The sequence below is a fragment of the Loxodonta africana genome, chromosome 12 (assembly GCF_030014295.1).
Source record: "Loxodonta africana isolate mLoxAfr1 chromosome 12, mLoxAfr1.hap2, whole genome shotgun sequence".
In the NCBI taxonomy this organism is placed as follows: domain Eukaryota; kingdom Metazoa; phylum Chordata; class Mammalia; order Proboscidea; family Elephantidae; genus Loxodonta; species Loxodonta africana.
In genome coordinates this window covers 85854970-85872787 of record NC_087353.1, presented here as the reverse complement: position 1 = coordinate 85872787, position 17818 = coordinate 85854970, and the positions used below count along the sequence as shown (strand labels likewise).

At 42.0% G+C, this 17818-nt stretch overlaps 1 protein-coding gene across 1 annotated transcript; it reads left to right on the top strand.

The window, feature by feature from the left end:
- Nucleotides 1-15207: 15207 nt before the first annotated feature.
- Nucleotides 15208-17495, top strand: SEPHS2 (selenophosphate synthetase 2). The gene has a single exon (XM_010598516.3). The coding sequence runs from the start codon at nt 15390-15392 to the stop codon at nt 16734-16736; it is 1347 nt and encodes a 448-aa protein (XP_010596818.2). The 5' UTR covers nt 15208-15389; the 3' UTR covers nt 16737-17495.
- Nucleotides 17496-17818: the final 323 nt, after the last annotated feature.

Sequence of the window (17818 nt, the reverse complement as noted above, 5' to 3'; positions counted from 1 at the left end):
AGATTAGGTTGTGTCTTCAGTCAATCTCTTTTGAGATACAGAAAAGAGAAGTGAGCAGAGTGACAGACTTCTATCCTCCTAACCTGTGAGAGAATAAATTTCCATTTGTTAAAGTCATCCCCTTGTGGAATTTCTGTTATAGCAGCACTAGATAACTAAGACAATGGGCAACTTCATTAAATTTTCTAGGCTTCATCACTCTTCGTCTGAAAAATGAGAACAATATCTACCCCAAACATCTATCATAAGGATTAAAGAACAGCATAAAATAGAATCCCCTGACACTGGGTCCTGAGTAGGTGTTTGTCAAGTGAGATTGTTCACTGATGATCTCTGTACAGCTGTTCCAGATGTCCCTCAAGCCTACAGGAATATCAATGAAAGCCTAACAAATAGACTAGAACTGATACGTCCAGATTAGTACCACTCCCTCGGGGGGGAGAAGAGGCTCCACTGGAACTTTCATTTTAGAAATCTCCATCAGCGGAGATTTCTACGATTCAATTATAGGCTATCTGATCAGCTACTGAGAATACTGTTGATGGGATTCAAGTTTCTTTTAGGAAGATGTAAAGTGGGTCTGGAAGGGTGACTAAGAGCTCATCAAAGAGGAATTATGGAAAGAGCAGCCAGACAGCTGGAGGAGGCTTGGACAACACCATCTTCTTCTCTCCATTCCCACCCTTCGTCTTCGTCCAGGACCTCATTAATTTTAGTGAGTTGTTGCAGAAGTCTCCCTGCTAATGGGGCTTGTCTGCTCCAAATCATTGCCACCTGCCGAGACATTCCTCTTTCTGAAGCAGTGAGGAATCAGGAAAAGTGCAGGGCTCTGGAGCCAGCCAGACCCGATTCCACTACTGTGGAGGGCACCAGATGGATGACCTTGGGCAGTTCTCTTAGCCAGATTAATCTTCTGTTTCCTCATCTGGAAAATGGGGATTAGATACCTACCCCTAAAATATCAACAGATCATAAGCACTTACGTAATTGTGTCCCCATATCCCAGTCCTTTTCTCTCCCTTATAAACGCAGATCTTGTCCTACTCCAGGCCCTTCAATAGCTCCCAATTGCCTAGTCTTTTTCTTATTTATTGTCTCTCTCCCCCTCTAGAATGTAAGGCAAAGACTTTGTCTTTTTTTACACCATATCCAAACACTTAGCTTTGTCAATTAATATTTATTGAATGAATGCCTGCTTATAGAATAATTTCAAGCTCCTGACTGGCCTGGGAGGCCCTCCACAGTTTGGCTTCACACTTCCTTTATGAACTTAATACTCACTGCTTTCCTTGACTCTGTTCATGTCAATATCCTACCCACCCTACAAGCTCCTGTTCAAATGATGCCCCCTCCATAAACCTTCCTGCTCTCTCTCCTACCCTCAGACTGCAAGCCACAAGTGTCAACTTCATGGCACTTTGCACCTTCACCCTTGTCTTACTATAAACATGTCCATCTCCCAACTGGATTGAGCTCTATGACAGCTGGAGCCTCTTCTGATTCCTTTGCCTCCCACCAGGTCTTAGCACAAGGCCTGACAGAGAGTAGGTGCTCATCAAGAAATACCTGCCTCGGCCTTTTAGAGCTGCCTCCTTTCCTAATGGCCTGTCTAGTCCCAGCCCACACAAACTCTCACACAGAACCCTTAATTTCTTGAGACTCTCAAGTGAATAAAATGTTGAATAAGCAAGGGTGTGGTAGCAGGTAGCCTCTGGGGGTGCTTGGGGTCAATGGGCCTCTGACGGTTGTAGATGGCAGGAGGGGTCTGGCTTGAAAAGCAGGCTGGGCTTCCCTGCCCCCTACACCAATCCTACCGATCTGACTACCTAAGGCCCAGGGCCTATCAGGACTAAAGTTCTGTCTTCAGATTCACACAGAAGATTTTCTGCTGCAGATGCTGCTGGTTACCTCCAGCTGCTATCTCCTCAGTGTGGGTTCCCCACCCACCACTTCCTTCTGGGTGCAGTAACACAGGCCTTTTTGGTCAGGATGATTCGGACAGAGATATCTGAGTCACTGCTCCCCACATGCCAAGAAGTTAGAAGGAGAAACTTTCCAGAAGTCTGGGCCTCCGGGGAGAGGAGGTCACTAAGGACAAGAGGGGCCCAAGATAGGCGAAGCTTGGAGGGCTTGCCACTGGATAAGGTCCTTGCGATCTCATGGCTGCGCAGACCAGGGCATTCTAAAGTTCTAGATGCTCTACCTGAATTTTCTGAGGGAGGGCTGAGCTGAACGTACGACAGGTAGGGATTTTCTAAAGATGGCATCCTTTGGGTATTTGCGTATGGTCCATGGGGCTCTGTTGTCACTGGGTGACTTCACTCCAGGGGCTCCATTTTCAGCCTCTCATTGATAGTTGATTTTTATGGCCAAAAAAGCATATAGTTCAGGACCAGAGGCCTGGAAGCCAATTATAGGCTGCCCCTCTCTTGCTATGTTTTGTCAATGAATCTCTTCACCTCTCAGTTCCTTCCTCTGTACATAGCTTAGATTTCTACAGAACTCACCAATTTGTGACTTCAAATAGGATTGTATTAACTTAATACCCCCAAGTTGTTGCCCTAGTACAATGTCTCCAGCTTCCTACAAATTCTCTGCACTACTTTCAAAAGTCTTCAGGGGTATTTTCCCAGTATTTGAGCTGCTCTAGGCTTCGTACCTTGGTTGCTGTTCTATACCCAAGGCCTCCAGCAATTCTCCTTGGCTGTTGGCCCTGAGCCCTCAAAGTGCCAAAGCTGAGTGGTGGCTTGTGGCAGAGTTGGGGAGAAAGGCTCTCTCTGCTTTGAGTTACAGCATGGGAAAGATGTCCAAAAGCTATACTGTACTGTTTGAGCTCCAGTGTGTTCAGGCTAGTGATGCAGCTCTTTCAGTTTTAACTACCCCCGAAGTCACTTTTAGCTAAATAATAGGCTGACTCATAAAGAATATTACCTGTGAGTACTGTGTACCTTTAAAAAAAAATCATCTATATGCAACTAACTGGTCAACAATTACCCTAAAGCAAAGATGAAAGGGTAAGGGGACAGGGAAACCAGATTAGGTACTAGAAAGGAAACATGTGGAGCGGAACTAATGAGAATATTGACACACTGTGAAAAATGTAACCAATATCACTGGATAATTTGTGTAATAATTGTTAAATGGAAACCTAATGTGCTGTGTAAACTTTCACTGAAAACACGATACAACATTACAGTGAAACCTGCAAAAGCCAGAACCCGTGTAAGGTGGAAACCTGTCAGAAAAGGAAAACTCAAATAGTTTCTACTAAAACGAGTGACAGAAAAGTGGTAAGACTGTCAAAGGCGGAAAACTTGCGAGACCCAGAAAAACAAGGCAGTTCCGTCAAGTTCTGGCTCTCACAGGTTTTAATTAGTACTCTCTTTTTTTTTTTTTTTAATTTTTGCAAAATATACACAACGTAAAATTGACTGTTTTAACCATTTTAAGTATAAAATTCAGTAGCATTAAGTACATCCACAATGTTGTGTAACCATCACCACTTTCTGTCTTCAGAATATTTTCATCATCCCAAACAGAAACCCCGTAACCGTTAAGCAATAGCTCTCCCCTCCACCCTCAGCTCAGCCTCTGGTAACCACTCTTCTACCTTCTGCCTCTGTGAATTTGCCTACTGTAGATATCTCATGTAAGTGGTCCTTTCATGTCTGTCGTATTTCACTTAGCATAATGTTTTCAAGGTTCATCCATCTTGTACGGTATATCAGACTTTCATTCCTTTTTTATGGCTGAATAACAGTCCCTTCTATGTATATGGCTCAGTGTTTAAGCATTTAGCAGCTAGCCAAAAGGTCAGCAGTTTGAAACCACCAGCAGCTCCTTGGAAACCCTATGGCGCAGTTCTACTCTGTCCTTTAGGGTTGCTATGAGTCAGAATTGACTTGATAGCTACTGGTTTAGCTTTTTTTTTTTTTTGGTTTTCTGTGTATATACCATATTTGGTTTATCCATTCATCCACTGATGGAAATTTAGGTTGTTTCCACCTTTTGTTTCCACAGTGCTGGTATGAACATTGGCATTCAAGTATCTGAGTGCCTGTTTTCAATTCTTTTGGGTATATACCTAGGGGTGGAATTGTTGAGTCATGTGGTAATTCTATATATAACATTTTGAGCCAAACTGTTTTCCACAGTGGCTGTACCATTCTACATTCCCACCAGCAATGTACAATGGCTCCAGTTTTTCTACATTCTTGCCAACGCTTGTTATTTTCCATTCTTTTTATAATTGCCATTCTATGGGTGTGAAATGGCATCTCGTCCTTATTCTCATTGTGGTTTTGATTTGCATTTCTGTAATGACTAATGATGTTGAGCTTCTTTTCAAGTGCTCATTGGCCATTTGTATATCTTCTTTGGAGAAATGTCTATTCAAGTCCTTTGACCATTTTTTAATTGGGCTGTTTGTTGTTTATCGTTAAGTTGTAGGAATCCTTTATTAGATGATTTGAAAATATGTCTCCCATTATGTGGGTTGTCTTTTCATTCTTTTGATAGTGTCCTTTGATGCACAAAAGTTTATAATTTTGATTAAATCCAACTTATCTATTTTTTTCTATTGTTGGTTGTGCTTTTGTTGTCATATCTAAGATCTGTTGACAATTCAAAGATCATGAAGATTTTTCCCTATGTTTTCTTCTAAGAGTTTTATAGTTATAGCTCTGAAATTTAAATCTTTGATCAATTTTGAGTTGATCTTTGTACATGATATAAGGTAAGGGTTCAACTTTATTCTCTTGCGTGTGGATACCCAATTTTCCCAGCACCATTCATTGAAAAGACTGTCCTTTCCCTTTTGAATCACCTTGGCACTCCCATCAAAAATCAATTGACATATAATCCAGCAATTCCACCCTTAGGCATATACCCAAAAGACCTGAAAGCAGCAACATGAACAGAACAGATGTACACCAAATGTTCACTGCATACTATTTGCAATAGCCCAAAAGTGGAAAAACCTGAAATATCCATCAACCAATGACTGCATAAACAAATATGGTATATACATACAATGGAATATCACTCAGCTGTTAAGAGGAATGACATGAAGCCCTAGTGGCATAGTGGTTAAGAGCTCGGCTGCTAATCAAAAGGTCAAATCCATCAGCCACTCCACGGAAACCATATGGGGCAGTTCTACTCCGTCCTACAGGGTCGCTCTGAATCAGAACCGACTCGACAGCACCTAACAACAACAACAAAGAGGAATGATGTCCTGATGCATGCCACAACATAGATGAATTTAGAGGACATTATGCTGAGGGAAATAAGTCAGTCACAAAAGGACATATACTGTATGATATCACTTACATGAAATAAGCAATTATATAAAAACCATAAGTAATTGGTGGTTACCAGGAGCAAGAGGGAGGGGGAAAGTGGAGGTCTTTGTATCAAATGTATATTAATGGTAGTGGAATAATTTGGAAAAAAGATAGCAAGAATGGTTGCACAACTTGAAGGATGTAATCAATGTCACTGAAATGTACATGTAGAAATTGATGAAATATTACGTTTTGTTGTATGTGTATCATTACAATAAAAATAAATTTTTAAAAATCTGAGTGGTCAGGGCAGGTAAAATATTTTTTGTGAGGAAAGTATTGTTTAAAAATATTTGACAGTAATATTGGAATGTTAAGTTAGGAGAGGGTAGCTATTTTTCTGTCTAGTAAAAAGAAGTATTACATGGTCTGATTTATACAGAAGCATAAATGAGTCTTAAAATTCAGTCTCTCTTTTATTATTTACCTCTTCACACTGCCCTGCAAAATACTGGATTCAAATGTTCAATATGATGTGAAAATAAATGTTTTCTGAAAAGTTAAAGCAATGTTACAGTTTTTCCTGTACAAATTTTTAACTCCTTGGTTAAATTTATTCCTAAGTATTTTATACTTTTTGATGCTATTGTAAATGAAATTATTTTCTTAATTTCCTTTTTGGGTTGTTCATTGCTGGTGTATAGAGATACAGCTGACCTTTGCATGTTGATTTTGTATCCTGCAACTTTGCTAAATTCACTTATTATCTCTAACAGGTTGGTTCTGTTTGGGTGGGTTTTTATTGAATTTTGTCAAATGCTTTTTCTGTATCTATTGAAATGATTATGTGGGTTTTTTTTTCTTTTATTAATGTGATATCTTGAATTAATTGATTTTTGCATATTGATTCACCCATGAATTTCTGGAATAAATCCTACTTGGCTATGGCGGTAACATGCTGCTGAATTCAATTTCCTAGTATTTTGTTGTGAATTTCTGCACATACATTCAGAAGGGGTATTTACTGGTCTCTAGTCTTCTTGTAGTCTTTGTCTACCTTAGGTGTCAGAGTAATGTGATCTCAAAGAATGAGTTAGGAAATATTCTCTCCTCTTAAATTTTTGGGAAGAATTTGAGAAGAACTAGTGTTAATACCTCTTTAAATGTGTTTCACCAGAGAAGCCATGTGGTCCTGGACTTTACTTTGTTGGGAGGTTTTTCATTACTGATTCAATCTCCTTACTTGTCATAAGTCTATTCAGATTTTCTATTTCTTCCTGATTCAGTTTTAGTAGTTTGTGTGTTTCTAGGAATTTCTCCGTTTCATCTAGGTTATCAGTTTGTTGGTGTACAACTGTTTATAGTATTCTAATTTTTTTTATTTCTATAAAATCAGTAATAATGTCCCCACTTTCATTTCTGATTTTAGTAGTTTGCATTTTCTCATTTTTTCTTAGTCAATCAGCTAAAAGTTTGTCAATTTTGTTGATCTTTTCAAAGAACCACATTTTGGTTTCACTGATTTTCTCTATTATTTTTCTTTTCTTTATTTCATTTATCTCTACTCTAATCTTTATTCTTTTCTTCCTTCTGCTACCTTTACATATAGTTTGCTCTTCTTTTTCTAGTTCCTTCGGGCATACGGTTAGGTTATTAATTTAGGATCAGAATTGACTCAACGGCACTGGGTTGGGTTGGTCTTCTTTTTTAATGTACATCTTTACAGTTATAAATTTCCCTTTTAGGACTGTTTTTGCTGTATCTCATAAGTTTTCCCCCACGGGTCTGTCAGTTAGTCATACTGTGGGGGCTTATGTGTTGCTGATGTCAGATGGATCCTGGCTGAAAGCAGAGAATACCAGAAGGATGTTTACCTGTGTTTTATTGACTACGCGAAGGCATTCCACTGTATGGATCATAACAAATTATGGATAACATTGCAAAGAATGGGAACTCCAGAACACCTAATTGTGCTCATGAGGAACCACTACACAGATCAAGAGGCAGTCGTTTGAACAGTCACTATGCTATAGGGACGATCTCTATTCCCCTCTGACAACTAAGATTGTGTTCCTGGGTCAAGTTCATTCTAGTATGACCCCTCCTCCCCACCAAAATGCACCTCAGCTCTCTCCAGCCATTCTTGAACTTCCAAGGCAGACAAAGCCTAAGTTTGTCCTGTTACATGTAAAATGCCTGTCTTGTTACACCAAGCAAAGTGAACTCCCTGACATCATCCTACATCAATGGGAAAAAGGAAAACATGTCCCATCTTCTGACCAGGTGGCTTGAGTGCATCTAGAAAATATACAAATCAAACAGAACCTGGAGGACTTGTTACTATATAATGTGTTTGCACATGAGGTGAAGTGTTGAGGGTGGGAGTGGGGCGAGGGGACGCAGCAGCTATCTCCAATACCTAAATGATTAGGAAGGTTGCTTACCTAACCTCACCACCTACTGAACTCTCTTCAGCTCCCATTGCCACTCCTCCTCCAGCTGAATATTCCCTGAAGCCCCTTCAGGAGCTTTGGATGTCTCCCTTCAAAGCTCTGGATGACTTCCTGTTACTTTAGAGGGTCTTGGCCAAAGCTCACATGTGGCTAGTAATAGTAGTCCATTTAATCTGGTTGAAACTAAAAGAATAAATTTGTTTAAGGGATATCATGAGGCCCTTAGAGGAACCGAAGTACTACTAGGTCTCCCAGGTGGCTAGAAGAGAGCATCACGTCTCTTCCATTCTCCCAACACTCTCTACGAGCCACCTTTTCCTTTGGTTAAAGATGGCGGCCTCAATTCCCAACTTTACACGTACTTAATTATAGAGACCATGGAGGCTGACTAAGATCTCTGAATTTCCATAGTTTAGGAGGGAAAATCTGGTTGGCCCAGTTGAAGTCAAATGTGTGCTCCATACTAATCAGCTACGGCCACTACACTCTCACACCCAGGTTGTTTTCAGGTGGAAGCTGTGGGCTAGGCAGATATGTCAAAAGTCATTTGTTACCTGGGTAAAGACCAATATTATCCATAACTTAGCCTAACCTCTCCCTTTACTCTCATGTCCTACTTTCCTTCTTCAGTCTCTCTGACAAGCTTATCCTCTTTGATCAGAATGTACATGCAGTCACAGGTGGCCCTGAAAGTGGACAGGGCAGGGAAAGCAGAATTACTGCCAATTTTCAGATAAACACCTTTATGGCCTGCAGAGTTGGGATGAGATAGTAGCAGGTGTGCCACCAGGCACCCTTCTGGGCCAAGAAGAAAAAGGAAGGATTGAGAGAAAGGAAATAAACAGGAAAATGGGATTTTTAAGAGAAAGAGGACATTTACTTAGGAAAGTGTACACTGTCAGCCCTAGAAGGAGAAGCAGGTGCAGAAGGGATGTATGCATGTCATGCCCTCCAGAACTTGGCCATTCTCCTGAGTCTGGTCTGCATCAGCCCCTTGCAGTTCATTCCTGCAGGCACTTGTTAGCTGTTCCCTCTGCTGCAAAGTTCTTTCTTGTCCCAACCCCTTTCATCTAAGTAATTGCCTGCTCATTTAAAAAAAAAAAAGAACATGTGTGCCCCTTTATCACTTGTCAAAATCTTCCCAATCCTCTAATGCCAGCTCACAACTTCTCTGTATCATCTTTCATAGAAAGCTGGTCATGATAATATAAGTATAAAAAAAAGCAAGTTACAAAACTGCACATTACATCTCATTTGTCTATTAGGCAGGGAGTCTATCTTACTCAGCCTCTCTCATTCTCCCACATCTCTGCCTCTTCGGATTTTAGCTGTATACATTTAAGAAATTGGGGATGGTGAATACTCACTGAACTCTGCCTGGTTGTTATTACTAGAGTTGAGAGATATATTGAGTTAGCTCTAGAGTATACTGACGAGGTTTAGGGGAGCTTTCATAAGCTAGGGTTTACATCTAATATTTTTTATGATGGACACATTTTATAGTCAGGAAGGAATAATAATGAAGGAATTGCAATGTTTTGGGGAGCTCTGAATAACAAGATGTTGAGTACTTTCCTCATTCACATTCTTTCCTTCATTTATTCATTCAACAAATGCTCTATAAGACCTTCCCTGGACCAGCCTCCATGCTGGGACTTGGGCTTATAGTGCTTAGTGAGCCATGGCCCCAGTTGTGAGGAGCTCTCAGGCATCAGAGAAAACCTAGCAGGATAAAGGTAGAACATAGGTAAGCCCAGGGGTATGGAATCATAGGAAAGGGGCTTTCTGGAATCTTGAAGTCGTGTCTGTCGGACATAAAGGGCTTTCAGGTGTTTGAGAGTAGCCTGTGCAAAGGCCCACAGGCAGGTGAAAGCTATACTTTCTTCTGTCCACTCCTCCACCCTACTCTACCCTAGTCTAAGCTATCACCCTCCCTCACTGGTCCTCTGCTTCTTCTGGCCCCTCCAATCTATTCTCCATGCAGCAGCCAGACTGATCTTTCAAAAACACAAATCCAACCATGTCGCTCCTCTGTTTAAAACCCTGCTGTGGATTCCTTCTTCTCTTAGAACAGAGTCCAAAAATCCTTCCCATGAACCATCAGATCTTGCATCAGGAAGAAAATCCTATTGGCTCTACAAAATATACCCAGAATCTGACGACCTCTTATTGTTTCCAGTGTTACCACACTGGTGCACACCACCATCATTTCTCCCTGGGATTTCTGCAGAAGCCTCCTCATTGTCTCTCTGCTTCCACTCCCCCGCATCCCATTTACCTTCATCCACTCCCAGGTTTTCACCTTTGTAATCTCTGACTTACATGTTTGGCCCCAAACGGTAGATGTAGTTCATTGGATCTCTCAGAAAAAACAAGATAACAAGAAAGATAAACAGGATGCTTTAGATGGTCCTGATGCACAGCCAGAGGGATCATGTCAAAAACCTCCAATGGCGCCACCGCACCCAGAGTTAAAGCCAAATGCCTTACGGTGGCCACAAGGCCTTGCCCAATCTGGCCTTCATTGCCTCTCTGACATCACCTCCTTCTGCTTTCTCGTGCCCACGCATCACCAGCTACACAGGCCACCTTCCTGTTCCTCCAACACATCAGGCTGGCTCTGTCTCCAGGCCTTTGCCATGGCTGCTTCTCTGCCTGGAATGCTCTTCCCCCAGGTTACCGAATGACTCTGTCCCTTACCTCATTCAAAGCCACCATCTACATATCCTCCGCTCTCTGTGTTCTCATTTGTCATTGCTCTGAGTCTTTCTCTACTTGTGTCTTTCTCTGTTCTATGGCAAAAAGTGACTCACCAGGGCTTCTCACATTTGCCCCAGATACAAAGCTGAAGCTTCCTGGGCCATTTGGGATGGTGGAAGGTGGTGAGAGTGTGAGGGCTGGGGCTGTAGGTGTTATGTCTCAGGTTTCCTGAAGCAGAGCCTGTTGCTGGAAGTCCCATGAGGCAAGCTTGGAGGAGGTGGAGGTTGGAAACTGGGGCTATGCATAGCCTGGGTCAGTCCCAAGTCAAGGTCCAGCAATGCGGACACTGACCTGGATGTTGGCCCAGGGTGGTGGAGGCTCAGACTGATGGGAAAGAAACTTCAGAGGTTCTGTATCTCTGGGGTTTGAATTCAGATGAAAAGCTACAGCATAAGTCAGATCAGTGATCTGTGATGCCAACATCACGTGCCATTTCCCCGCACCCTTCCACACCTCTCTGGCCTCATATCCTACCACTCCCCTCCCTTACTATGTACCAGTCACCCTGGCCTCCTTGCTGTTCTTGGAATACCCCAGGCACACTCCTGCCTCAGGACCTTTGCACTTGATATTCTCTGCCTAAAACACTCTTTCTAGATATCTGCATGGTTATTCCTCACTTCATTCAGATCTTTACTTCAAAATCACCTTCTCAGTGAGGCCTCCACTGGCGACATGTCTAAAGTTTCAATCATACACAGACACACTCAAAACCACACTTCCTAGGGTCCACCCCTCCAGGCTTCATTCTTTCTCCTTAACATCTATCCCTAACTAACAAATGATTGATCTTATTTATTGCTGTCTCTCCCTGCTAGTACATCAGCTCCATGGACAGGGATTTTTGTCTATTGTTTTCACTGCTGTATCTCCAGTGCCTAGCACAGTGAGCATCTATAACGTGCCAGGTATTTTCCAGTCTTTATTTCTTGCTAGAAATAAATGGGATGATATCATTTTTGTAAATATATATATATATACCAAAAGGAAACCCTGGTGGTGTAATGGTTAAGCGCTATGGCTGCTAACCAAAAGATCAGCAGTTCAAATCCACAAAGTGCTCCTTGGAAACTCTATGGGGCAGTTCTACTCTGTCCTATAGGGTCGCTATGAGTCAGAATCAACTCGACGGCAAGAGTTTTTTTTTTTTTTTTTTTTTAGGTTATACTGAAAAAACCAAACCCATTGCCGTTGAGTCAATTCTGACTCATAATGACCCTACGCAGCAGAGTAGAACTGCCCTACAGGGTTTCCAAGGAGTGGCTGGTGGATTCGAACTGCCAACCTTTTGGTTAGTAGCCAAGCTCTTAACCGCTGTACCACCCGGGCTCCCTATATATGTATCCACCCACCACCACCCATTGCCGTCGAGTGGATTCTGACTCATAGCAACTCTGTAGGACAGAGTAGAACTGCCCCACAGGGTTTCCAAGGAGCACCTGGTGGATCCAAACTGCTGACCTTTTGGTTAGCAGCCGTAGACTTAACCACTGTGCCACCAGGGTTTCCATATATATGTACATAAAAAAAAAAAAACTACATACATACAAATGTATACATTGCTCCACAAAGGGTAGGGGCTTGGGGTGCTCCGTGTAATTGAGTGTGAGGTGGTGGCCCTATACAGATATGACGGAAAATGTCTTAAACACTATATGTTAACCTGTTAAGAGTACTACTCTTCAGGACATGGGATTTCAAGTGATTTTAACTTTCCTCCATTTTACTAAGCTGTATTTTGTGATTTTTCTACAGTGACGACAGACTGCTTTTGTAGTTAGAAAAAAAAAAAAAAGCTTAAGTAGATTGAACCTTTAAGTATTTTGTTATAACTCTAAATTATTATCGTAATGGAAAAATAAAACATAACTAGCCTCAGTGCTTTTGTTGTGTGTGGAACACAAATGAAGGGCTGGTACTCGGATCATGTTATTCTTTTAAACCTCACCTCTCTTCTTTGCCTGCTTCTCCAGGGCCACCCCCATGTTTTTGCCTTTGTAATCTCTGACCCACATGCCTCACCCTCAAACGGTAAACATAGCTCAATGGATCATTCACTGAAAAACAAGAGCAAGATAAACAGGGTGCTTTGCGTGCCCCTCTAGCAGTGGGCCAGGTGGATCCAATAGCTTGCACAAGGGCACATGAATTTGTTGTTCTGAGCCCAGTGGGTTCATCACTGATCAAGCAGTTATTACCATGCAAAGTGCCAGGGAAACAAGGGTGACCAAAACAGAGCAGCCATTGCCCTGTGGAGCTTAGGGACTAGTGGGCAGACAGATAGTCCGTGACATTATCCCATGATTAAAGAAGTATAAACTGTGCTGAGTGCTCGGAGGGAATGTCTAAAGAACCAAGAGAGCATATAACCAGGGACACCTCATCTAGTCACTGTTTAACTCAGGCAAGGTGATTACAGATGTATTTGAGTGTTTTTGCTTTCTCCTTTAGAGATAGCAAAAACACTCAATTACATCCTTCACATTTGGCAAAGAACTTTTCCTGTGATTTCCATATGATCCTTAAACCAGATATAAGCAGAGGTAATGATACTCATTTTACAGAAGTGAAAATTAAACTTCCTCAAGATCATATAATTCACTGATAGCAGACCCAAAGGTCAAACCTAGGCCTTAGCTTCCATATATATTTTTACTATATTATTTTTTTAATTCTGAAATACAGCATGCTTTTCCTTTCTTACTGTTGAAATATAGGATACTTGACAAAAGGAATGTGGGGAAAATACATATGTACAGTTTAAAGAACAATACCCATGTACCCACCACCCAGCCCCCCAAAAAAGTTTAACATAGCCCCAAAGCCCCTATGTACCTCTCCTCAGATGTAACCACTATGGTAAATCTTGTACTAATCATTCTCTTTTTTAAAAAGTTTTTATAATTTATGTATCTCTGAACCACATACTGTATTAAGTTTTGCCTTGTTTTGAATTTTCTATAAATGGAATCTTAGTTTATGTATTCTTCTAACTTACTCCTTATTCCTAACATTTTATTTTTGAGATTATCCATACTGATGATGCCTATAGCTTTAATTCATTCATTTTCAAAGATAAAGAATATTCCATAGTGTGATCATACCACAAGTTATTTATGCATTCCCCTGTTAACAGGCATTTAGGTTGTTTCCAGTATTTTGATGTTATAGTCATTCTTGTACAGGCGTCCCTGGGCATGTGCAAGAGTTTCACCAGGGCATTTCTTACAAGTGGAATTGCTGGGTCACTGGGTTTGTACGTGTTCAGCTTTATTAGCTAAAGCCAAATTCTTTCCCGAAATGGTTGCACCAATTTATAATCTCATAATTTATACTCCCATAAGCAATTACTTAAGTAGGTAATGCATTCAACTGTTTGCAAGTATTTTTTTAAAGTTTCAAAAGAGTGATACAATGTAAAGTCTCCTGTTGTTCAGCCACCTCATTCCCCTCCCCAGAGGCAACCAGTATTACCACTTTCTGGTGATTATCCTTCCAGATGTATGCTATGCATATATTTTTCCCCTTTATGACAAATATTAGCATTCTCTACAATTTTTTTTTTTATACATACCGTTCTGCAACTCCCTTGTTTCACTTAATAAACATCGTAGGCAGTATAACTTGGTAAGTAAGAGTTTGGTCTCTGGAGAAGACTGTCTGAGTTCATATCCCACCTCCACTCTAAACTGACTGTGACTTAAACAGGTCATTTATACTCTCTGTCTCATATTCCTTATCTGTAAAATGGTGAAAAGAATCCTAACTCATACGGTTTTTATAAGAAATTAGTTAATATATATAAAGTATTTAAAACTTTGGCTATTAAAACCATAACTATTATCATTAATATAATTACACACTTGTTTTCATTATTTCTTACAGTTGCAGAGTAGTCTCTATTATATAAATGTATCACAAGTTTAATTTTAATCAATTGATAAACATTTCAGTTGTTTTCAGTATGTAGTATTACAAACAACACATCAATAAATAACCTTGGCATGTATCATGTCCCACACTGGTGAGCAAATCTGTAGGATAAAGACCTAGACCTGGAACTGCTGAGTCAAATGTATTACGTGCAGTTGTAATTTTGATACACCACAGATTCTCAGATATATTAATTTAGAGAGAGATAGAAACTTTATAATGAAAGAGACTAGGGAAGCTTCTCTGTTGTACAGATGAGTCAACTGATGCTCTGAGAGAGACGGTGACACACAGCGGCAGAAACGGCAGCAGAAACCATGCAGGTGTCTGGACTTTGAGTCCTGAAATTCTTTAAAATTCGTTTTAGAATTTCATTGTTTTGATGCTGCAGTTTGTTTACCTAACAGTTGCAACGTAATTTCTCATTATTCCTTCCGATTTTTCCCTAGGCTGTTTTCCTACGCTAGATCGATGATGTGCGCTGTAAAATGACCCTTGGACAATTCTGACGGTCACGAGCCTTGCCAAATGACAGATCTCCTTGGGCTGGGAGAATGCTGGCCTTGCTAAACCAACTAGGTGAGCCGAGTTCCGCCAGCCAATCCCAAGAGATCATTTAAATTAGAAGGGGAAGGAACCACAACACGTGACGTTTCCCAATATCGCTTCCACGAATTTTGCAAGCGGATAGTCGGTTTGTAAGGCACCTTTTAGGCTACAGGAAGCCCGCCTCCCGGAGGCAAAGTGTCATTGGGTGACTTGGCTGTCAATCACCAGGTTTATAAGTAAGGGAGGCTAGCGACTCCCACTTCAGGAAGGCCGGGAGCGCGTAGTGAGGTGCGGGTCGTGCTGGCGAGAATCCCTGCGGGTAATACCTGACGATTACTTCATATTGACTTGAGCAGAAAATAAAAGGGGCCTGTTCCCTTATCACTTGTGTCTCTGTGGGACAGGCGTGATGGCAGAAGCCGCGGCCACGGGCGCCAGCGGAGAGGCTATGGCGGTGGCGGAAGGTTCCTCGGGCCCGGCGGGCTTTTCTCTCGGTCGCGGCTTCTCGAGCTACCGGCCCTTCGAACCCCAGGCGTTGGGCCTGAATCCGAGCTGGCGGCTGACGGGCTTCTCGGGCATGAAGGGCTGAGGCTGCAAGGTCCCCCAGGAGACGCTGCTCAAACTCCTGGCGGGACTGACGCGGCCCGACATGCGGCCCCCGCTGGGCCGGACCCTGGTTGAAGGCCATGAGGAGGCGATCCAGGAAGCTGGCCTGCCAGCCGGGTCGGGACCCAGCCCCACCTTACCATCCCTGGGCATTGGGTTGGATTCCTGTGTTATACCCCTGAGGCACGGAGGTCTGTCACTGATCCAGACCACCGACTTCTTTTACCCCCTGGTGGAAGACCCTTACATGATGGGTCGCATAGCTTGTGCCAACGTGCTGAGTGACCTTTACGCCATGGGCATTACTGAATGTGACAACATGCTGATGTTACTCAGTGTCAGCCAGAATATGAGCGAGGAAGAACGAGAAAAGGTAACACCGCTCATGATCAAAGGCTTTCGAGATGCTGCAGAGGAGGGAGGCACTGCAGTGACTGGTGGACAAACGGTGATAAACCCTTGGATTATCATAGGTGGAGTTGCCACCGTGGTATGTCAGCCAAATGAGTTCATCATGCCTGACAGTGCAGTTGTTGGGGACGTGCTTGTGCTGACGAAACCCTTAGGAACCCAAGTTGCTGTCAATGCCCACCAATGGCTAGATAATCCAGAAAGATGGAATAAGATAAAGATGGTGGTCTCCAGAGAAGAGGTAGAGCTGGCCTATCAGGAAGCTATGTTCAATATGGCTACCCTCAACAGAACTGCTGCTGGATTAATGCACACATTTAATGCCCATGCGGCTACAGATATCACGGGCTTTGGCATTCTAGGACACTCTCAGAACCTTGCACGACAGCAAAGAAATGAGGTGTCCTTTGTCATTCATAATCTGCCGATCATTGCCAAGATGGCTGCCATCAGTAAGGCCAGCGGAAGATTTGGGCTCCTTCAGGGAACTTCAGCAGAAACCTCTGGAGGACTACTGATTTGTCTGCCAAGAGAACAGGCGGCTCGCTTTTGTTCCGAAATCAAATCTTCCAAGTACGGAGAAGGTCATCAAGCCTGGATCGTCGGCATTGTAGAAAAGGGAAACCGGACGGCGCGGATCATTGACAAGCCTCGAGTTATTGAGGTCCTACCTCGGGGAACCACTGCGACTACTCTTGTTCCTGACAATTTCAATGCCTCCTCTGAGCCTACCTTATGAGATGGAATAGCAGAAGCTGTTTGGACCTTAGAGCCTTTATATACAGTCGTGGACAATTCTCAAGAATTCATTTTAAGAAGAAAAAACTTCCAAAGAAGGCTGTCTGCCTAGTGATTCCAGCTGCCCTTTCTAAATGATTTGAATCAGCTCATCAAAGGCTGTCTTTATGCACATTCCAAGGCCAGAAGTAACATTTCGGACTTTGGAGGGAGATTTGTTCATCTCCTGGGGAGAAGAGGAGCAGAATAATCTGTTTCCTCTTTTGCAGGAAGAGAAGGCAAGGCTATTTAGTTTGAGGAATGTTTCTTTGCACTGGGTTGATTCATTTCTGCACAGGGAAGGAGATGATTTATTCAAAGTATATTAACATGCACACAAAAAAAGTAAATTGCAAAGCGAAAAAACATTTAGATTAGAAGCAAATAAGTTTGGACCAATATGGATAAATTGTTAATTAAAAGAGAAATTGTATAATGCCATGTCAAATTGTTGATTAGATTTTCTGAAGAATTGGTTCTTTCCTACTCTGGACAAGAATTGAGCAGCTTGTCCAGAAAGGAGGATCTGTAACCATCTGACTTGGTCTCTGTTAATGATGTTTCTCCCTCTAAACCTCATTAAGGTCTGGAGAGACAGAGCAAGCCCCAGAGCCCAGGCCTTGGTGGTCATTAAGATGTTAAATCTTGTGTTGAAAATGAATTCCTGATGATTTAATCAATAAAGATTAATTTCTGGCAAAAATAAAACTGTTGAAAAGTTCTTCTGGCTAATGTGTGGTTTCTTAGAGCTCTGAATATTTCTTTCACAGCCTTATAAAATGAACCAATGGATGCATATAGAATCTGGCAAAATGCAGCGTGAAAGTTCTTTTCCTGATCCTGGCCCAGGGAATTTAACAAACACCTAGATTTAGGTTTGCACCTTTCTCCTGAGGTGACAGCAAAGTACTGAAAACAGGTATAAGCCCAAGGACTAGGGGGTAACTGATTTAACAGAATAAAGGAAACCAAAATGTAAATGCCTTCATTGCCAGAAGCAAGGAGATATGCTCTGAAGGTACTAAGCAAGGTGGGGAGTGAGGA